Here is a 23,002-nt window from a genome sequence, read left to right as displayed (position 1 = left end):
CCCTGCCTGCTGACTTCCCAGTCTGGCAAAAACATATGGAGATTTCCCACCAAGTGAAATTTTACAAAGTCAGGTATTATAGGGAAATGAACAATTCCATCTTTGTGATATTTTAATAATAAACCATGAATATCAGCTTTACTACTGATTTTTTGTGTAATACAAAGCAAGGTACTTCAAATCCTTGAGTCTCATGTTCTTTACCTCTAATCTGAGGTCAGTACTACCTGCCCCCTCTACATCCCAGGGTTGTGGGAAGTATCAAAAGTGCCCATATTTTCAAGTGTGAGACATCAGTCATAACCAAGGCAGTCTAATTGCTGTGCTCTGCTAATCCATTCCCTTCTCTGGCTTTAGGTTAAACCACTTCCTGTTATCAAAGGAGGTAATAAGAAATTGTTGGTGGAATCCAAGACTGCGCCCAGATCCAATCCAAAGACCGTTTCCAGGCTCGGCCCTCCTATCCCAGCCTCTCTCCCTGCGACTACGGTGGCTCCCCAGCCCACTCCATTGGCGAGAAAAGGAAAGAATGATGTGGCTGTGATGCCGAGGGTCTTTGACATGTCTTGTGATGAAACTCTCTGCTCTGCTGACAGCTTTTGTGTCAATGACTATACCTGGGGGGGCTCACAATGCCACTGCAACCTGGGCAAAGGTGGTGAGAGCTGCTCGGAAGGTAGGCCCTTGGATGGGGGAAGAACATGGTGGTGGGTTGGCCCCACTGGAAACCAGAGTGCAGTTTTGCAGTGCACATATGGTTCCTTCTAGCCCTTTTTCTATGATAATCCCCTTCTTCCAGATGGAAGTCATTAAATTCGCTACCCAGGGCAAATATGAGGCCCGTTTCATTGCTTTTAGTTAGAGAGCAGCCCTATTTCTATGTGTGCCAAATGTGTAATACTTTTGGTGCAATTAAAGCATCCTAATGGCACCTTGGGGAGGTGGGCTTTACTTTTATCACACCTCTACTGAAAAAAAATTACAGCCGAAATGTGTGCATGAAGGTAAGAAAGATAATAATTGAGCCAATTTATATTACACAGATGTACAGCTGGAAAGAAGGTGTCAGTAGCCTTACAGACATGGATGTCTTTTTAGGGTTGCAAATAACAGTCTCCAAAGATCCAACTTCTCCCTAAGAAGTTCAGAAGCTCAGAGTCCCCAAGAAGGAGAATTGTAGATGTGAAAAGTGGAGGGAAAAAGATAGTAAACTAGGTTTAACAGATTATCAGAGGTTTTCACTTAGTGGCATCCAGGCAATGGTGTGTATTGATTTTCACATTTGAAGAAGTGAGGAAACCGCATGTTTTTGTGTTGTCTTTTTCTCTTTTCAGATATTGCTATACAGTACCCTCAGTTCTTTGGCCACTCCTATGTAACCTTTGAGCCTCTGAAGAACTCCTATCAGGCATTTCAAATTACTGTTGAATTTAGGGTAAGAAGGATTAGTTGTTTGATGAGTGCCTATTGGACCTCTTAACACAACAATGTGCTACATCAAAAGGGAGGAGGAGAGAGGGAGAGGAAGCAGGGAGGTAAATACCAAAGGTAACTATGACGCAGAGCCTGTCCTGACACAGAGCCTGTCCCTAAACCCATTCACAGGGTAACAAGGACCATGGGCACAGTCACACACTTAGGGGCGCCAGCGAGGGGAGGGTGGCTTCTGTAGGTTCTGAACTGTGCAAGTGGCTGCCCGGAAGTTTCCCAGAGAGAATGTTTGGGTCCCAGCCATGTTGCTCATCATAGTGGCTCCTCTCTGGCCTGGATTTCAGAAGTCATAACGTATTCTCATTCCAAAAATCCCTTTTAAAGGGAGCCCAATCTCTGTCTTCATTGCTATGCTGTAACTGAACAAAGAGGAAAACCATTATACACACCCTGGCACAGAGTGAGGCCCAATAGATGCTCTCTGATCCGAATCAGCTGCAGATCAGAAGTGAATCAGTGACTTCAGCTTAAAGTGATTGTTTTGGGTATCTCAGATGACATAAAAAGGTTTTGGAGATCTGGAAACAAGTCCCCTTTGAGGTCATGGTCACAGTGTTGAGTGTGCAGAGATGATTTGTTCGAGTCTAGGGACAGCTCACATGGGTGAAAATAACTAGTTGTTTTTATTGCCCTGTTCTCCTGATACAAGGAAAGAAGCAAATGTGCGTGCTTCCCCAGAGGGAGGGAAGTAAAATAATAATAATAGTAATAATAATAATAAAGAAAAACATAGGCTTCTCTTTGGTGAGAACAGAATTTGATGGACACGAGAACAACTTCTCTGTGACCATGGTCTTTGTACATGTGCCGGTGGATCCACAAAGCCAAGTAAAGAGCAGGTCAAATACGAGGCTGCGTTCCTCTCTCTTACCTCCCCGCTATTCCTCACATACCACATCACTGCCACTGGTTTATTAGAAATGAACTGGGACCAGGTACCTGGGAATTAAGTGGAGTCCATGTGCTTGCCCCATTGTCATAGGACCACAGAGGGGAATGCTCAAGTTTCATATTCATGAGTGTTTCTAGGTGGTGCTTTCTGGAAGAGGAGGTGCTCATTATTCCTGTGGCTTTTGTTTGTGTGATAACAGGCAGAGGCGGAGGATGGCTTGCTGCTCTACTGCGGGGAGAATGAACACGGGAGGGGCGATTTCATGTCCCTGGCCATCATCCGACGCTCACTCCAATTCAGGTAACTCCTGCCAAAAGCCCGCAGATTTTTTTTTTAATACTACCCTACGTTATATTTACAGCTTTATAGTATGACTAAAATGCAGAGGGTGCCAAAAAATGTATACTCATTTTAAGAAAGGAAACAACTGGACTAAAATTATAATACTCAATATATACCGATAACAAAAGATGAATACAAGTCATGTATATACACTTTTTTTGGCACCTCCGCTATGTACAGGATGGATTCCTGCAGATAAAGAACAGTGTGTATTAAGGTGAGCATGGACCAGTTTACTAAATGCTGGAGTGTCAGGACTGCAAGGCAACCTTTGCACCTTGAGTTTTGGAACCTTATAACCATTCATTCATTCAACAGCAAATGTTTCTTGAGCACCCACAGTGTACCGGGCCCTGCTGTAGTTCCTGCAAATACCGCAGTGAGCCAAACCAGTCAAGTCCCTTCTGTCCTGGAATTCCAGTGGATGTGATGGGGTGAAGGTGGGGATCTTCTCCTTGTCCCCTGTAGTAAATATGACTGACAGGGAGAGCAGAGAGGAGGCTGCAACTTCCTAAAACTTCCCAGAGGCTCAAACCCCATCCATGTCTTCTCCTGAGGCTTCCCTCCTCTGTCATTTCTCTCCCAACCCACTTTGGAAGCCACCTTGAGTTCGTGCGTGGTTTTCTGGGGACAGAGTTCAGTGGAAGTATGAGTGTTTTAACCACCTCATGGAGGTGTATACAGCCCCTATTTGTAAACAACCAGTGGGGCTCAGCCTTATCCTTCTTCACAGCATCCTGGTGGTACCATCCCCCTGCTACCTGACCCAGCAAATAGCTTAACCTCTCTAAGCCTGTGTTTCCGCCAGGGCTATTATGAGGATTAAATGTGTTAATGCATAAAAGTGCTTACAGCAGTGCCTGATCCATAGCAAGCTCTTAATCAGCACCAACCCTTATTGTCTTTTGCTTATTTCAGCACAAAAATTACTGTTGGTTAAGTTGGAGAAGACAATTGAGCATCCCACTTGGGGTAGAAAAATGGCGCCCCCATCCTTTGCTAAATGCTTTGACTCATGGGGGTTTGATGTTAGCCACCAGGATCTGGGGCCGCGGGCTCTAACACTTGGAGTATCTCACAGATTTCAGTAGCACTGGCAGTTAGTGTCTGGGAGCTTCTCTCCAACCCTGCAACTCATACTGTGATTCTGATAACCCTACTAAGTAAGCCTGTCCCGCCACGCCTCTCAGGCCCATTCCACTCCATGGAGGATCATGAGAAAAAGGGAGGCTGTGAGAGCGGGTGGCAGTTAGTGCAAGTCCTGGAAAGGAGGATGCTGGCCATGCTTCCTTCCCCACTGGCAATTTCAGGACTCTTGGGTAAATGGCATGGTGGCTGTTTGGAAGTTGAATGGAAAGGGTCCAAATTCTAGATGTCAGGCATAGGGACCACTGGGCACCTTGGGCCAGAGGGAGGTTGGGGGGAAATGAAGAAGAAGAATGTGACTCTCTGAGAATTCTCCCCTCGCCTCAAAGCTGGAGCCTCCTATGGAACCTGCTCCCGCATTTGGGCCCAGCCAAACACAGATGGCATGGCAGCGTTGGCCAGCTTGCCAAAATGAATGTGAAACTTGGCTTTTCTCCATTTTATTAATATCACTGAGCTTGTCATTTGGAAGTTGGGGGACGTCCCCAGAGAAATCCCTGAAAGCAGAATGACTCCTGATTTGCTGCACCTTAAATCCCCTTTAAGCATCTGGTGATCTCTGAAAAAGGGAAGAAGGTGCTCAGTTGCCCATCGTTTTCTAAGCTGCAGAGAAAATCAGGTTACAGAAGGCCCCACATAGGTTCTAAGGGCAGATTAAATATAACTAGACTGGGGTCACCCCCGGGAACAGGTGTCCGGTTCTTCCATAGATTTAAGCAGCTCTTGATGTTCGTAAGCTGAGCTCTGAACAGATTGACTCTCAAAGAAGCCATCACCCTGGAAGCGATGTCCATGGAGCCTGAAAATGTAATGAGCTGGTTAATCAAAGAATCTTCCCTTCTTTTTCCTCCTCCACAGGTTTAATTGTGGAACTGGGGTTGCCAGCATCATAAGTGAGACCAAAATCAAACTAGGGGCCTGGCACACGGTGACGCTGAACAGAGACGGGCTGAACGGGCTGCTGCAGCTGAACAACGGCACCCCGGTGACAGGCCAGTCCCAGGTGAGTGTGAGCCCACGCCCTGCCCATCCCCCTAGCACCCACCATAAGCATTCTGAGGGGCCCCACTGCAGAGCACTGAGGCGGATGAGGCGGATGTGGCCGATACCAGCTCCGAATGGGCCCTTTCACTTGGCGCACTGATGCCACTGCGCTCTGATGTGCTCCTGCTAATCTCGCCACGCTTGCTGGGCTTTCAGGGCGTGCAGCTAGCCCACATCTACGGAAGAGAGAACTGAATTTGCAGACATCCTCCCTGTCGGTGTACGTGGACGTGCGTGAGGACTTGTGCGCAGGGAACTGTTCCTTTTCCACTAGGACATTAGAGCCGGTGGTAGAGGAGGAAGCCATGACTAGTGCCAGACTCAAAGCTGGCTTTTAAAGCAGAGGTGTTGCAATCCTGTGGCTTTAGAAAATAGTTCCAAAAGGTTCACTTGGTTCAATATGCAGGAATAATCTGTGTATCTACCTTTTTGGGGAGGTCATGATTATAGGAAGTGGTAAAACAATTTAACTGTGAGGGCTACAAAATCACCTACGTATTCACATATTTGTCATGCTTGGGGCAATTTTCAGACTATGTTTGGAATAAACAGTTTGGATTAGCAACTGCTAAGGAACCAAGCCTGTAATTATAATCACTCAGGTGTCCATATTCTCTGAGGAAAAATATAGCAAGAAAGCCTTTGTGTATATATGGATAGCTTCCCCCCCGCCTGGGGTATTCACTATTCCGTGCTGGCAACACATGTTATATAAAGGGCCATGCCTTCCTTATCCTCATTAATTTGGACCCCAATGATTTTAAAGGAATAAGAATCCAAATATAATGAATATGAATCCAGTGTGATTGCTTATGCATGTATTTCTAAGGAAGGAAAGGACAGGATAAATGAACTGGAGTCATGTCAATGCCAGAACAATAGGTCTAAGATGATTAAAATTAAGTTTGGAAAAAAAAAATTAAGTTTGCTAGGAATAAAGAAGCTTTAAACTTGCATGCAAAATGCTGACATGAAAATAGGATGAAGAAGCTATAATAGAAAAAACAAATGTGAAAATATCTTGTGATTTAAAGCAAGAAAGTTCAATAAAGGTTAATAAACAGAGCCATGTGGTAAGAACAAGCTAAAGAAGTTTTAGGTTGCATTAATAGAAGCATAGCACCTAGAAAAAGGGAGGTGATAATCTTATTTTAGTCTGGTGAATATGTGTATAGCTTCTGTGCTCTAATGGTGACTCTAATCCTCTAAGAGGATTGCATTCAGATCTGTGATTACACTCTAAGAGGGCCCCAGACAAACTAGAACATGTTCAAAGAGCAGTCAATGAAACAGGAAGATGGCTCAAAATCCCTGGAATGAGTGATTGAAAGAGTGTTGTTTAGTTTGGAGAAGAGAAGAGAAAGGTGTGTATGGTGGGTTTTCATCAGAATCAAAGGGAGAGTCTTGGGGAAGAAGAACTTATACTCTGTAAATGCCAAGGCTGAAGCTGAATGAGAAGAGCCACAGAAAACCAATTTTAGCTTTACCTAGTCACACAAAGGTGTACGGAGATGCAACAGACTTACTCAGGAGATGGTTCCCTGTCCTTGTGGGTGTTCAAAAGTAATTTATTAAAACCTTTTGGTAGGCATATACAAAAAATTTAGCACTCAATAGGAGCATAGGTTATATGCGTTTTCATGTTTTTTTCTAATCCTAAGAATCCATGATTTTAATGAATATAAGAGTTAATTGAAAGAAGTATATAATTTTATGGATACTCAGGGCAACATTTGTCTCTCTACTACCAGGACTTGCTAAGCAAATTGTAAAAGCAGGACCATAGATGTGGAATGTTTAATAAACTGTCTTGGGAGATAGTGATTCTGTCTTTAGTCAGGTTTCCTTGGAAACAGACCTGAGATGAGGAGTCCTGTGCAAATGATGCATTAAGTGTTCCCATAAGAAATCTGTAAGGGAGGGGAGAGATGGACAGGGAAAGGCAAAAGTGAGCAGGAGTGAGATCTCAGGCAAAGCTCTTCAGAGTCTAGCTCCAGCCTGATCCCACAGGGGAGCTCTGGAGTGTAATTTATACTAAGAGTGATCCCAACCCAAAGCAAGGGAATTGGATTCTCACACTTAGGTACCCATCAAAAACTGTTAAGGGTTGTGCCAGGGGGATGCAAACTCTAGGGCTTCCAGTTCTCTGTGTAAGCAGGCAAAGCAAGCTCCAGGGTTCTGAAGGCAACCCTCATCAAAGGACCAGGCTTAAAGACTATTGCCTGGAATGTTGTAAAGGGGGCCTCAAAGGAAACAGCCACCCCCCCAGTGCATATAATGTTCCAGAAAAGGAGAAAAGGATTGAGCTGTCAGTCAGGCCCTGAATGTGGTCTTGGATCAGAGAACAGGACCAAGAAGGTTGATGAGATCCAGAAGGGGTGAATTCTGAGAATCTTTATGAAATAAGCCAACAGGTCACTCAGTTAATGTAGCAAAAGCAGTGTGCCAGTGGCTGACAAATCCTTAAAATCCACTGTAAGTACTTTAAATTTTCCTAGCTCATATTCAGTATACTATTTACAAATGATTCTTTTCTATTCACTAGCAAAGATAAAGCAATGATTAGATGTTTTACTTTGGTAACAAAATGTAAAGGATAAAGATTACATTTCAGTGGCTTACAATCTGGACATTTTATAAATTCTGGCAGCATGCCTTTCCCAACCCCCTTCTTATCGCCCTTAATCTGAATGAATGAGATAGTTCCATAATCAAAAAATGAATGATTAAGGGTGCCTTAATTTTGTCCCACCTAATGTTGAACTCTGTGTTTTGTAATCTCAAAACCTGCAATCCAGGTTGTGGTTTGCTCGAAGACTGGAAATGTCCCCACCTAACTGCAATAACACTTAAAAAAAAATTGTGTCCATGAGCAAATTTAAAAATATTTTGTAACAAAATCTGTTTGGCAGTTCCACTCTTACACACACGTGCGCACACACTCACACACACATAGTGTTTCTTGCAGGATATACTATAAAGGTGACTAGGATAGTAAAAGAGTAAATGTTAGCCCACATATACACAAAATTAGTATTATCACCTTTGAGACACAAAGTAGCCCTGTGACCCATCCAAGGTACACAGTAAATTGGTGTCAGGACTGGAAAGAGAAAGTTTTTTTTGGATGCCCAGTGTGGTACACTGCCTATTAGGTTGCTCTTGGCTCTGACCTTCCTTCCCTTCCCTTCTAGGCATTCCAAAATCATCTCTTCTCTAAACATAGCCCTCTAAGGAGCTCACTGAGTTTCCTATAGTAACCATGGGTTTAATTTTGCAGTAGGGTAATGTCTTAAAGATAAATACAGATGGAAAAAAGCACTGGGGCTGTAAACTACATCTTAACCCTGTCCCTCATTAAACTCTGTTGAATGTTTGGTTTTTTATTTTGTTTAGTGAATCAGTTTTCATCTTTCTTAAAGGGCCAGTACAGTAAAATTACCTTCCGGACGCCTCTCTATCTTGGTGGGGCTCCCAGTGCTTACTGGTTGGTCAGAGCAACGGGAACAAACCGAGGCTTTCAAGGCTGTGTGCAGTTGCTCACAGTTAATGGGAAGAGAATCGACATGAGACCCTGGCCACTGGGGAAAGCACTCAGCGGGGCCAATGTGGGTAAGTGGTTGTCCAGTGGGCCGGGCACTCTTGTGGGATTGCCTTCTTGGTGTGGACCAGGGAGGTGAACAGCTTTGTGGTTGGCAAACCCAGGCAGCTTATTAATGCGGGACTTCAGGAAGGAGGTGGGCCCAAGGGGTGATGTTGGTGCTCTGCAGACCCCTAGTCTGGACACCAAGGCATGGTAAACAGTGTGGTACACCAAGCCCTTGGTTGTGTCCAGCTGCCATCTTGGCCCGCTTCATGAAAGTGGCATGGTCTCATAGGCAGAGCAGCAGTGCATCCCTTTCGCCGTTCCTCACCAGTCCAGTGGAGAAGCCAACAGAGTAACGTAAGAAGAGTTGTCACATACTCTCTACTTCTAAGAGAAATGGTCAAATTCTAATTCTTGACCACCGTATGCCCTCTCATTTACTCTTCACACTAATTCTAGGAGGTAGAAATTATGAGACCTATTTTATACGTGGAGAAACTGGGGCTTGTAAAAGTTAAATAACTTATCCAAAATAGCAGTCAGAGCTAGGATTCTTTTTTTCCATTTTCCTTTCTTTCTTTCTTTCTTTCTTTCTTTCTTTCTTTCTTTCTTTCTTCTTTAGTAAGATGTTATTTTTTGAGCATTTTAAGGTTCACATCAAAAATTGAGGGACGGTACACAGATTTCCCATATATCCCCTATCCCAACACACACACAGCCTCCCCCATTATCAATACCCCTCCCCAGAGGAGTACATCTGTTGCAATTGATGAACTTGTGTTGACCCGTCACAATCATCCTAAGTCCATTGTTTACGTTATGGTTCACTCATGGTGGTGTGCTCGTACATCCTAGGGTTAGGAAAAAAGTATAATGACATATATTCATCACTAGGGTATCATCCAGAGTATTTTCACTGCCTGAAAAATCCTCTGTGCTCTGTCTATTCATCTCTGTCCTTCTCACCCCCAAACCCTGACAACCACCAATCTTTTTATAGTCTATATAGTTTTACCTTTCCCAAAATGTCATATAGTTGTAATCATACAGTATGTAGCCTTCTCAGTTTGACTTCTTTCAATTAGTAATATACATTCACAGCTCCTCCATGTCTTTTCGTGGCTTGGTAGCTCATTTCTTTTTAGCATTGAATAATATTCCATTGTCTGGATTTATCACAGTTTATCCATTTACCTACTGAAGGACATCTTAGTTAGTTCCAAGTTTTGGCAATTATGAATAAAGCTACTATAAACATCCACCTTTTTTGGGTAGACATAAGTTTTCAGCTCCTTTGGGTAAATACTATGGAGCGTGATTGCTGAATCATGGTGGAGTATGTTTAGTTTTGGAAGAAACAACCAAACTGTATTCTAGAGTTCCCATTGCTGCACATCCTTGCCAACATTTGGTGTTGTCAGAGTTTCAGGTTTTGGCCATTCTAATAGATGTGCGGTGGTATCTCGTAAGTTGCATTTCCCTGATGACATATGATGTGGGACATCTTTTCATACACTTATTTGCCATCTGTATATCATCTTTGTTGAAGTATCTGTTAAGGTCTTTGTCCCATTTTTTAATAGTTTTATTTTTTTAATTGTTGAGTTATGAGTTCTTTGTATATTTTGGATAGCAGTCCCTTATCAGTTATGTATTTTGCAAATATGCTCTTCCAGTCTGTGGCTTGTCTTCTCATTCTCTTAATATGGTCTTTTGTAGATTAGAAATGTTAATATTTTAATGAAGTCCAGCTTATCAGTAATTTATTTCATGAATCACGACTTTGCTGTTGTATCTAAAAAGTCATTGCCATAAGCAAGGTCATCTCGGTTTGCGCCACAGATATTCTAGGAGTTTATAATTTTTGTGAAGGGTATAAGGTCCGTGTCTGAATTCATTTTTCTTTGCATGTGGATGTCAAGTTATTCCAGCACTATTTGTTGAAAAGACCACGGTTGTTTTTAAAACAATAAAGACATTTATTCTATCACTGAAGGCAGTAGACAGATAATTCTAAGGTTGGTTAATTCAGTGACTATTTTAGTCTTCTAGGGTTGCCTTAACAAAATACCACAGACTGGAAGGTTTAAACAATAGAATTTTCTCACAGTTCTGGAAGTTGGAAGTCCAAAGTCAAGGTGTTGGCAGGTTTGGTTTTTCTCAAAGTCTCTCTTTGGCTTGCAGATGGCCTTCTTCTCACTGTGTCCTCACCTGGCCTTTTGTCTGTGCTCATATCCTGGTGTCCCTTCCTCTTCTTATAAGGACACCAGTCAGATTAGATTAGGGCCCACCCTTATAACTTCATTTAACCCTAATTAACTCCTCAAATGCCCCATTTCCGTGGAAGTCAAGGCTTCAACCTATGAATTTGGGGGGAGACAATTCAGTCCATCACGGGGAGTCAATAGTACCAGAACTCTGGGCTGATATCTCTGTGATTCTCTTGCTTTCACTCATAATCCCGAGATGGTGCCACATCTCTAAACATCACATCCTCACATGACATTGCCCTTGGCAAGAAATAGTAAGTCCCTTTCTCGGCTCTCTTTTCCTTCCATCTCCAAGATGTGATTTTGAAAGAACACCCTGTGAACACCATGCCCCCACTACTTTGATTCTACCATTAATATTTTGCTGTATTTGCTTTACCACACATCAGTTCATCCTCCCCATTCCTGGATCAGAACTGGGATTTGATCCTTATGTCTCCAGGTACAGCTTGCTTGTTTTGTTGGTTTATTTTATAGCCAATACTAGCTGAACACCGACTATATGTAACCACTATTCTAAACAACTTTAATCTTCTCAAGATGCCTACGAAGTAAGTGTCATGATGGGCCTTAGTGTTTACAAATGAGAACTGGTGGTGCAGAATAGTTTAGTAACTTGTCCAAGGTCACACAGCTGGTACGTGGTAGAGCCTAATGTGACCTCAGTCATTCTGGCTCCAGTGCCTACCCTCTTAACTGCATGTATCACATCCAAGGCTCCCAAATTGGCTTCAAATTGTTTCCCTCCACCTTGCTCACTCCTGAAGGTGATGCTATTGTTAAAACTACAAAAGATGAAGTTTACTTAAGAGGAGAAGATTATTATCCATATCGTATTCCCTATGTTACTTTTTCCCCAGTTGTTCACTGGTCACAGTTCACAGTAAACAGCAATGACTAAAACAATGAGAAAGCCCCCGCTGTGGGTAGGAAAATGTCTCCCCAATCCCTCTCCTTGGACATTTGTGATGATTTAGCACGTAAGATCCCGCAAGTCCATCAGAAGTCTCACGTGGTGGTTAAGAGCCTGGCCTCTGAAGGCAGATCGCCTGGTTCTAGCAAATCAGTTAACCTCTCTGGGACTCAGTTTCCCTATCTGTAAATAATAACTACCTCATAAGGTAATTGTGTCTAGATGAATTGTGGTACATATAACATACTTAGAATAAAGCCTTGCACATAGCAAACATGTTGTAAATATTTCCTGTTATTAATATTCTGACTCCATCCATAAATCAGGTTATATAAGTTGTTTCTTCTTTCTTTGTTGACCTGACAGGGACAGATTGCGCAGTCTCGAGGCTGCATGGTAACGTCTGACAGGGAGTTTAGAAGTTGCAACGTTAAGTAAGGACCAATGTCTTACAGCATTTTAAGTTCTCACACAGTGGGATACCAACCTCCCCATTGAACAGATGGCACCAGGAGGACCCACCTTACTGGCTCTAAGTTCCCTGGAGGCTATGATTGCATTATTTGATGTCTCTCTGTGAACCTTAGTGTCAGGCGTCAGTCATGTTGCCTTTTTTCATTTCTTCCCCTTTTTTCCCTGAGATACAAAAACAGAGCTGTCTATCTTTCTTCAAACTCCATCTTTGCTTTTCTTTGAGTTAGTCCTCAAATTCAAGTTATTGTAAGTTAAAAGCAGAGGACTGGGGAAGACTGGGCTCATGCAAACAGCAGTGAATTTCTGGTGGAGATAAAAACAGGCTTCCGGAAGAGGATGACGACAGTTGCGGAATCATGGGCCTCCCCTTGGTACCTCTAACTTGGCATTGCTGCCTTCGACCACAACTTTCCCTCTGCCCCACCTCCCACCCTCCCAAACCTGTTTCCACTCCTCTGTGGGACCTTTCCATTACTCATCACTTCCCACTTTATCTCCTTCATTAGCTTATCCCCCGCTAGTGGACTCTCTGTGAACTCTCATTTTAGAATAGTCAGCAATCCTAGCAAAATGTTGCATTCTCTGGCCCAGCCTTTTCTTTTAGTATTTCCACCCAAATTCTCAAACTTAAACCACCATCCCTCATTTTTTCCAATCTGTTTGGGATCTCCACACCCTGATGGAACGATGTCACAGAGCCAACTTCCCAAGTTATTTGAGACTCGAGAGGTCTGTGGTGGGCATGGGTCTCACTGTGGCTTCTCACTCTTTCATTCATTCTTATTTACATTATTCCATACTTATTTAAGCACCTGCCTAGTGCTAGTGACAAAGCTGTGTGCTGACAATAAGGTAATGAGCAAGACAGACAGGGCCCCAGCTCAGCCCTGGTGTCGCTGCTATGAGGAGAGACCAAATTAATGACAGTCACACGAGTTAAGTGTACAATTACAATTTGGGTAAGTGTTACAGAGGAGAAGTGATGGTGTGATAATCGTGTGTAATGGTGGATTTTATGGCCTGGGGGTAAGGGAAAGCACTTCTGAGGATATAATGTGAAGGTGATGTCTGAAGCAAGAGTAAGAGTTAGAAAGCAGAGGAGAGGGAAGTGCATTCTGGGCAGAGGAAATGGCTTGTCCCAATAGGAGTGTGACGGGGAGGTGGGTATCACGGTCTAGTTTTTGTTTTGAAAAGATCCCTCTGACTCTAAACAGCTTGTTAGAAGGGGTATTCGTGTTGACCAGCTGGGAGGCTATTGCAATAGTCCAGATCACAGCCAATGGTGGTTTGATGCAGGGTGATAGTGGTGACAGATTCGATAGATCTTTAGGAGAGGAAATACACAAGACTCAGTCATTGGGCTGGATTGGGGGGTGAAGGGCAGGGAGGTTGCTCATTGTCTGTGTCTCCTTAATGCATCCCAACCCCTGATGTTCCACCTTCTCTTCCCTCCTGGGGAGCCTGATTTATCTTCTGCCCCTCACTTCATTATCTCGCATAAACCTACACAGCAGCTGGTATGTAGCAAGTATGTGTCAGTGTCGGTGAAAGTCATTTTATGTGTTAATGATCAGGTCCTGCCAGCTCTCTGTGTACATGACCTTGTAGCTCCTTCCTCCTCCCACTCTGAAGAGTTGAAAATTTTTCTCCCCTCTAAAACTAACCTGTTCATCTACCTTCTGCACACATCCTTTCTTATGTCCCTGGGACCTTGCTGCCGGGATTATCTCTTCTCCATAACCCAAGGGTTCTTAACCTTTCCTGTACCATGGAGCCCTTTGGCAGTCTGGGGAAGGCTATGGACCTCTTCTCAGAATGATGTTTTTAAATGCAGAGAATAATATGCGTGGTAGAAAACAGTTATATGGAGCTAACGCTCTACAATATTTTAAATTTTTGATATTATAATAATATACGTGGTTCTTTATAAAACATTAAAGAACAGGATTATTTAATGGTGGTGCAGTAACTACATGACTTCAGAGTAGTAGCAATGAGCATAAATGATATTTTAAGATACCTGCCACAAATGGAATGTGATATGACAGTAGCTCAGGTCTATTGGTTACAAGTTACAAGAACTGCTAATCTACAGGTTTGTTGCCTACACCTATAATTGAAGGAAAAATAATTCCAGTTGGAAGTTAGGGAAAACAAAGATGAATATTTTTCCCATCTAAATTCATGGACCCTTGCTCTAGCTTATTCTCACTTGCTCAGGTGCCCTCCAGCTTAAACCAGCACCATGTTCCCAGACCCTGCTACCTTTCTGGTTTAGGAACCCTGGGAATTTCTTTCCTCTCTTTCAAGGCTTTCCAGGCCCCTGTCTGAACCTCCTGTGGTGGGGCTTCTACTTTCCATGTACAGCAAAACGGCTGTCTGGAAGCTGTGCGTCATCCTTTCTTTATAAACCCAACAGCTCACCCTCTGGACCTCTGGGCGGTATTAACTCCCCCTTCTCACTCTGCTCCTGCTCCTCCCTGAGCTTCCATGACTGGGTCTGCAGGGTGCTTCACCTATTTTCCTGTGTCTTCTCTGCAGGCTCCTCACCGTTCTCAGGTTTCCTGGGAGTTCCATGGGGCCCTTTTGTCCCGTCCTTTCTCAGGGAGCCCATAGTTCTTGGTGTCAGGGTCACCCCTGCATTGACGCTGCCCTCCACCCCGCACCTCTGTGTGGGATCCCCTCCTGCCCGCGGAGCTCAGCAGCGCATGTTTCCACAGTTACCTGATGCTTAAGTTGAGCAAAAGCCAACTCCTATTCTGCGCCTCAGAAACCAGTCCCTATTCACAGCATGCTCATTTATTTACTCTTGCCACTCTTCTTTCATCTGCCAAACGAGAAGCCTTGAGGTCATGCTAGAGTCCACCTTCAACATCTAAAATGAACTGGCCATTTCTTCTTTCCCTGGGTCTCTGATTTTTCACTTTCCCTCCATTTCCTCCTCTGTCATCACCCCATCCAGCCCTGCTTTACCTCCTGTAGGATTTCTTTCCTCATTCCCACCCCCACCACTCACAATCTATCTTGCATACCATAATCTTGCTGAAACACAGCTTTCATCAAGTAAACAACTCTGGCTGGCTTTCACTCCCCTGCCCTCCTCAATTCCCTCCTCTTAAAAAATAGCTACAATGCAAATTTGTAAAAAAAAAAAAAAAAAAAATTCTATGTGTATCTGAAATAACCCAGGACCTCACTTCTTCCTGTGGGACCAGTCCTTCTCTGAGAAAGAATCTCAGCCCACAGAAATTGGTAGAGCTCGGGGACCTGTGAGAGTTTGGCTCTAAGATCAGTGTCAGCCTCTGTGGAGACTGTCAGTGTCGGTCGTGTTCTCAGGGCTGTAGCTGAGCAAAGACCAGTGGTCACTTCTGCCTGAACCTCCAGTGGCCCTCAGCCTGACTTCCCAGAGGCCAGCCCACCCCCGCTAGAGGAGCAAGCCGTCAGGAAGGGCTTTATTAAAATTCTGTTATCAGTCTCTGAGGTGGATCTCCTTTCCTAGGTACATACTGTGCTCAGCGCCCCCCCCCCCCCCAGTGAAACTTTATGAAAAGAAAAGACTATCAACTCAACACAGATGACTGATGAGGCAAGGATGAGACTCACCCTGCTGAGATGACACAATCAGGCCAAGGAGGGCTCCTTATCTCCCAGGGGGCGGGCCGCCAGCTCATGCATGCGCAGCATGGGAGATTGGACACTGGGCGCACAGAGCTTAATCACTGCTTAATCAGAGATGTGCCCCCCTTGCCTCCTTCCCAGGAAAAGCGTTTTGTACTCACCTACGTAGTTCTGGGGCAGACTGTGGCCCATCTGTCTAATTTATTCCTTATACACAAGGAGAAAGGGAAGATCAAAGAAGCAAAAGAAAAGCAGCTCAGGAAAAGTCAATTATTTTTCACTTCATCTGGTCATCCACACTTGAAAATGACCAAGTGTACTCTCTGTGGGCCTCTCTGACATGTGTTTGATTAAGAGAACTAACCAACCCATCTTGATTCGCACCTTTCAGCACTTTTTACTTGTGGCCACATTATCCCTCATGAGAACGTAACTTTGAGGTAGCAATAGGGATTCTGAGGTACCACATGCTGCAGTCTTATGGAGCCCTCCCTCCCTCCTTCCTTCCTGCTCCAGATGGAGGAGTCCAGGATTCAGGCCAGTTGATAAGCTTAGATATGGCTGCTTAACTCCTTCGGTGCTTATCTTGCCTGCTTCACCTTTCAACCAATAAGGAAACAGCACTTAAGGTAATTGGGGCCACACAAATTAGAACGTTTTAATATATATACACTCTGTTGACATTAGAGTAATTGAAATACGCTCTTATGGGAACAGCAGAGAGATGAATTAAAGCAGAAACAATGCAGCCATCCCCATCAGTCATCATAAAGTTGCCCAACAATGTATTGTGATTTATTGTGTCCACCATGTTTTAAAGGGTCTGTAGGCCTTCGGAAAGAACAAGCCAGAATCAAATTAAAAGGAAGGGCAGGTTCCACAAACCCCGAAGGCTGGTATGCAGTTGTGCAGAGGTGCAAATCAACAAGAGTGGGAACTGAACTGTGTTTATTCAGAACCATGAGCTGTTGCGTGGTCAGTTCCATGATCTTGGACTGGCTCAGATGATGAATTGACTTTGTAATTCCCCTTCTGTGTTTAGGCGAGTGCAGCAGTGGACTCTGTGATGAAGCCTCCTGTATCAATGGCGGCACCTGCACAGCAGTCAGAGCCGACGCCTACATTTGCCTCTGTCCCCTTGGATTTAAAGGTCGACACTGTGAAGATGGTGAGAAAGAAGCAAGTTGATGGCGATTTCTGTCTAAATATTCATTCACATTGATGAAATTTTTCATCAGCGTACATTTAGCAAAGCCCCATGCATTCTTGTGGGATAACATTGCTTTGTTAGGAGGGATGAGAGAATCTTCTTTTACCAGGTTCAAGTGTCTTTGAGTGTCAAAGTGTCAAACCAGCCAAAGATATGTTCATTTTAAGATGCTCCCAGGCCAGGCTTTAGGGGGTTTCTCTTGGCCCTTGAATAACTGTAAAAAGCCTATATTTGTGTGATCTGTTATCAGACAGAATTCAAAGCATCCAGAGCTCATGCTCCTTAGGCTATCTGACAGTTTAAGAGAAAAGGTTGGGAAGATATGCAAAGAAGATATGCATTAATAGTGTGATGGGACAAAAGTGATCTTCCCATTTCTCAATACTGATTATATAAAAAATATACAGATATGTATATACATGGAAACACACATGCCCACACAAATACACATAATAATGGAAAATTTTAAAGATTTAAAAGATTTTGGAAAACCACACAGGGTCAAATGTGTTTTAACTTTTCCAACAGTGATTTAGGGTTTGACCTAAGACATGATCCTGGAGAACTTTTTAGCACTGTGCAATTAATTTCAAATCTCATGTCACCTAGAAGAGGGCATATGAGCCAGAGTAAGCCAAAGCTATTACGTGCCATCTCATATTCCCATAACCTAACATAATTAAGGCTCACATTACACATCACTGCAGGTCAGTGGTGCTGCTGGGGGTGGGGTGGCCTCTGCTCCACACAGCCATTCAGGAACACAGGCTCCTGCCTTCTAGTGGCTCTGCTATGGCTTCAGAGTCCTCCAGTGATTCCTGCTTCCAGACAGCAGGTAAGGGAAGACAGAGCACCTGGAGAATGGAGGGAAGTTCTAGGGGCCAGAACTGGGGTCCTGTATAATAATTCCACCCACATCCCACTGGCCAGAATTCAGTTATACCACCCACCTAACTACAGGGCAGCTTAGAAATGTACTTTAGCTCTGTGCTCAGGAGGAAAAGAACATGGCTCCTTCTGCTCTGGAGGGATTGCTAATGACATGCTTGTTTCTTCAGCTTTCACCTTGACCATTCCTCAATTCAGAGAGTCCCTGAGATCCTATGCTGCAACGCCCTGGCCACTGGAGCCCCAGCATTACCTTTCCTTCATGGAGTTTGAGATCACATTTCGGCCAGACTCGGGCGATGGCGTCCTTCTGTACAGCTTTGACACAGGCAGCAAAGACTTCCTGTCCATCAACATGGCAGGGAGCCACGTGGAGTTCCGCTTTGACTGTGGCTCTGGGACTGGTGTTCTCAGGTAAGGGCTGGGACCTTTAGGGACCCCTCTCCCCACAGAAGCCAAACAGCAGCCATTTGGGAAAAGACGAATTTGTCCTCTAATAGCTTGCACTCTTCCTGCCTTTCCTAAACACTTAACCTTTTCTGAAACCTGTCCTGATTCATACAGATCATGCATCCTATAGATCATGCTCTCCTGCTAGCAAGGTTTCCTTTGCCTGACTACTCAGCAGGGAGTGATTCTCTCTGCTTCAAACTATGGAAAATGGGCTTGATTCCGATGGGGGAAGCTGCCTTTATTTCCACCTGAAGTTACACAGTGCCGTCAGCAGAAACTTGATGAATTATAATTAATCAGCACCTTGCCCAGAGCACCATCACTTGTAGGTGCTCAGCAATTCAATGACAAATAGTAAAAAAGTATTAACAGAAATCTAATGAACAGAAATATCTTTGGTGACCTCGCTTTAAAGTTCAACTTTCCTTTTGCACTATTGCTTTGATGGTCTCTTATCGTTCTCTATATAAAGAACATGACCATGAATCGTCAGCACTTGCAAAGACCCATCTCTCACCAGTGTGCTCAAGAAGGCTGTGTGCTGAGTGATTTCCACAGCATGGCAGTCAGTGGGGGCTTCTACAGTGCTTGCTTGTATATGCAGAATAGGTTCTGAGTTGTCAAGACCTTCCTCCTGTTATCTAGTTTGCACTATTAATGTACTTAGCAGATCAATTATTCCCATACACCATGTCACTATCTTTGTGAGTCCCTTGGAGCCTGTGATTGGCAGTGCAGATGTTTTTTCTTATTTGTTTATGTCTCCCTTTTCTTAACTGTGTTCCTCCCATGGCAGTTTTTGCCTTTAAGCTGGAGACCTGCCAGTTGAATGCAGACATGCTTCTTGTTCCTACATTTGTCGAATTCTTCTCTTTTGAAACTTGGATATTTTGCTGTATAATGCCCTGCAGCAGGAAATCAGTGAGTTTGTTGTTGTTTTGAAGGAAATCACAGGTCATATTCAATCAACATTCATATTGCTAGACTGTCATTTTTAGAAAGAGCATGTGGGTGAGATGTTACAACCATGCATTGCCCTTAATTGCTGGTCATTTTTCATGGCTGATGGGAAATGCTCACTGCATTAGGTTTCCACAATTCTTCAAAAGGACAGTTCATTTTTGCCCCTACACGTCCATAACACCCCCAACCTTGGGGAATGGACAAACATTTTTGTTCCTCTGGTTCTGCAAAAGCATTCTGTGTCTCAAGTCAACTTTGGTGGGTATTTAACCAATTCAATTTGTGTGGGATTATGCAAACCAGTCTAAGCAATTCTCTTAGAACTATTTGTCAAGTTGAGAAAGGAAGGCTTCTTGCATATCACCTTGTACTTTCAAATGGCTTCCTCCTGGATAAGGGAAGACCAGAGCGAGCCAGGGGAGGGTGTGAGCTCATCAGCCCTCCTCCTGGACAGATGCCCCCTGCACCTCTGTCTGCAGAGGCAACTCCACCTGGGGGTGTCACAGACACATAGAACCTCAGAAGTTCGGTTTTTCTCTCTTAATTCGGTGCCTACTTTTGACAAGAGGTGTTTTTATTTTTTTTAAATGTAAGTTATTGTTTCCCTGCCTGGCAGGAAAGGTGCCTGGAAAAAAGAATTCTTGAGTATTAGGTGTGATGAAAAGGAGACAGGTACTCAGAGTTCCCAAGGAACAATGACCGACCATCTGCTCCCTCGTCCCATCCTGTTTCCAGTGTAACCTGACAACGGTGATCACTGTTGGTATTTCAGCTGCCCCTTTGGAAGATGTTTATGTTGAAAACCATTTCAAAGGCCTCCTGCTTGATTAAGAAAATTCCATGATAGTCTGAATTACCAGAAGTTGTGGAATGGGCGAAATCATTTTAACTTTAGGAAAAGGGTACAGTGGTCAAATTCATTTTGAACTTGATTCAAAAATCAAGACAATTGAAATGAGCTCGTGATGGCCTTGATCGATATAACTGTGCTGAGGAAGCAGCATATTGACAGGAAATGACCTCTGCAGGACGAGAACATGACTAAAAAACTGTTACTTATTATGGAGACAGGGCCGCTTAAAAAGTGTGGCTGGTTTCTTTATTGCATATCGATTTAGCCAAGGTGATTAAATTCTAATTGCTAAGGACAAATCACAAAAGCATTTGCCAGAGCAAAATATCAAGTGAGGGGTAAAGACCTTTCAATAATTGTGTGCATTGGTATTCCTGATGGTTTTCCAAAGATGATCCAGCACCACAAAATAATTGGGAGGGGCAGTAAAGGGCAGGAATTACATCGTTAGAAATACAAATGCAATAATTACACTCTTTTGGTGCATCTCACTATAAAAAGTAATGCGGAGAACTCTTATCGATATCATTTAAACTTCAAGTGCTTCCACCTTGAATTAAAAATTGAATTTTTAAAGTACTTTTAATCCTTTTCACAATATCAGACAACAGGGACCATGTCTCTATGCCAACATTTCGTTATGCAAAATTTCTAACAGAAAAGCTGAAAACATTGTACAGTAAACATCCTTATATGCACCTTCTATAGTCTACAATTAACACTTCGCTATATTTACTTTGTCACATATCTAGCCATCCTTATATTCATCCATCCATGCGTCTTATTTTTCTACGCATTTCAAAGGATGTTTCAGACTTCAGTACACCAAGGAATCTGTATTTTACACCAAAGCTCACATGATTTTGTCGTCTTCAAAGCTTGTTTGCAACAACGATCACATTTTACCCTTCTGTCACCCCTCATCTGGAAAACAAGGCTCATTTTAGATCTGTTGTAAGGAATAAGTAAAATAATAAATGCAACTTTCCTACCGTGAATGAGTCCAATAAAAGGAGCTGACACTGCTGTGTGTACTAAGTAGGGATGATCGTTTTCTCCTTTTTGCTGAACAGAGTGAGGTGCCTAATGAAACTCGCATCCGTCTGATCAGAGCTAGATTGGTGACCATTATTCGTATCAGCACGGATGCCAACCCATGCTCAGTTTCCTTCCTTCAACAGGAGTGAAGACCCCCTCACCCTGGGCCACTGGCATGAGCTGCATGTATCTCGCACAGCAAAGAACGGCATCTTACAGGTGGATAAGCAGAAGGTAGTGGAGGGCATGGCAGAGGTAAGAAGGACAAACCTGTGCTGCTAATGGTTAGTGTGCACAAGGTGACTCTTTTCTTCTTGTCTTGGAGACAAAAGTACAGTGGATAAATACACGGAGTCCAGGGCCAGACTGGCTGGACTAAAACCCGTCCTCCCCACTGAGCAAGTTACTTATCTTTTCTATTCCTCAACTGGGAATGGGGACAATTAAAGAATCGTTGTAAGGGTTAAGCGAGCTAATACAAGTGCAGCACTTAAAAGTTGCCTGCCACCTCCACTCCTCACTGCCAACCCCTGCCTTTGTTCGTGCGGATGTGTAATATGTAGGTCAGAACACAGACCCTGAGGTGGCTAAAGGTCATACATCTGACAAGAACACAGACTCTGAAACTAGACTTTGGGGTTCAAGATCTAGCTCCATTACTTACCAGTAGTGTGAACTCAGACCCTAAGCTGGTGTGTTTTCATCTGTTAAATGGTGATAGTGGTGATAATAATAATGCCTACTTTGTAGAGCTGTGCAACGTAGGATGACTATACATATAAACACAGCAGTACCAGTATATGGTCAGCACTATCTAGCTTTACTTATTATTATTAGTTCATAGTGTAATATCATGGCTTCAAGAGCTCACAATTTCTACTCAAGTTTATAATTTTATCCATGATTTTATTTCCAAGAATATATCCAAAGGAAAATGACATTTAAGAACTGATAAGAGAAGTTTGTTTTAAAGATACTAGGATTCTGCACACACAAAAAAATTTACAAAGGGGACTTTTAGATTTGCCAGTATTTCAATTTCCAACAGTGTTCATTTTGTGCATTGCAAGATTTAAAGAGGGCATTGATGAATGTGGGTGTTCTGATAAGAAAATGGATTGGCAGGAAAAAGGAAAGGAAGGAAAAGAGACTTTTGGTGGCGAAAGAGGTATTTGTTTGAGGATAAGACAAGAAAGAGGGACACACATATCCAGAAGGCAACTCCAGGAAGGGCAGTGGCGGGAGGTCCTATCAGAACCAAGGACCTCTTTGGGAATTAGAAAAATCCCAAACTGAGTTCTGCTTCAAGAGACAAGGACCCTTCACACCTAGAAAATGCTCCATATATATTTGTGGAAAGAAGGAAGGAAGGAAGGAAGGAAGGAAGGAAGGAAGGAAGGAAGGAAGGAAGGAAGGAAGGAAAGAAGGAAGGAAAAAGGAAGGGTGGAGAGTGGAGGGGAAGGAAAGGAAAGGAAAGGAAAAGAAAGGAAAGGAAAGGAGGGAGATGGAGGAAGAGAAATGGACTTTAAAGAGATAATAGGAGTCACTTGTGGTAGAATCCAGAAAATTCTAACAGCTGACTTTAAGATATAGACCTGACTATGTTTTCACTTAATAATATAAATTCTAAAAAGCATTGTATCTCTCTAGGCCTTAGTTACAAAAGGCCTAGATCTGTAAAGCAGGAACATAAGCTTAGGATGGAGTGTTTGTAAATGGTAAGGTTAAGGCCTTTGATTATAAATAAGGAACTCTTCAGGACGTGGTATTTACCATTGGGATCTTACAGCGAAGAGACAACACGAAGGTAAAACCACACCT

The 23,002-nt window shown here is 43.4% G+C and overlaps 1 protein-coding gene across 5 annotated transcripts in view; it reads left to right on the top strand.

Moving 5' to 3' along the window:
• Positions 1–23,002, top strand: part of EGFLAM (EGF like, fibronectin type III and laminin G domains) — a 153,818-nt gene that overhangs the window by 102,536 nt on the left and 28,280 nt on the right. For all 5 annotated transcript variants that reach the window (XM_019737331.2, XM_074328985.1, XM_074328986.1 and 2 more), the window contains 8 exons: positions 358–676; positions 1,335–1,435; positions 2,583–2,683; positions 4,730–4,874; positions 8,338–8,527; positions 16,819–16,944; positions 18,045–18,288; positions 21,325–21,436. In XM_019737331.2, the coding sequence (XP_019592890.2) occupies positions 358–676; positions 1,335–1,435; positions 2,583–2,683; positions 4,730–4,874; positions 8,338–8,527; positions 16,819–16,944; positions 18,045–18,288; positions 21,325–21,436 (1,338 nt within the window). The remainder of the gene's footprint in view (positions 1–357; positions 677–1,334; positions 1,436–2,582; positions 2,684–4,729; positions 4,875–8,337; positions 8,528–16,818; positions 16,945–18,044; positions 18,289–21,324; positions 21,437–23,002) is intronic.

This window comes from Rhinolophus sinicus, linkage group LG03 (assembly GCF_036562045.2).
Source record: "Rhinolophus sinicus isolate RSC01 linkage group LG03, ASM3656204v1, whole genome shotgun sequence".
Classification (NCBI taxonomy): Eukaryota; Metazoa; Chordata; class Mammalia; order Chiroptera; family Rhinolophidae; genus Rhinolophus; species Rhinolophus sinicus.
The sequence above is the reverse complement of the archived record's forward strand: the minus strand, read 5'-3'. Positions and strand labels throughout refer to the sequence as shown.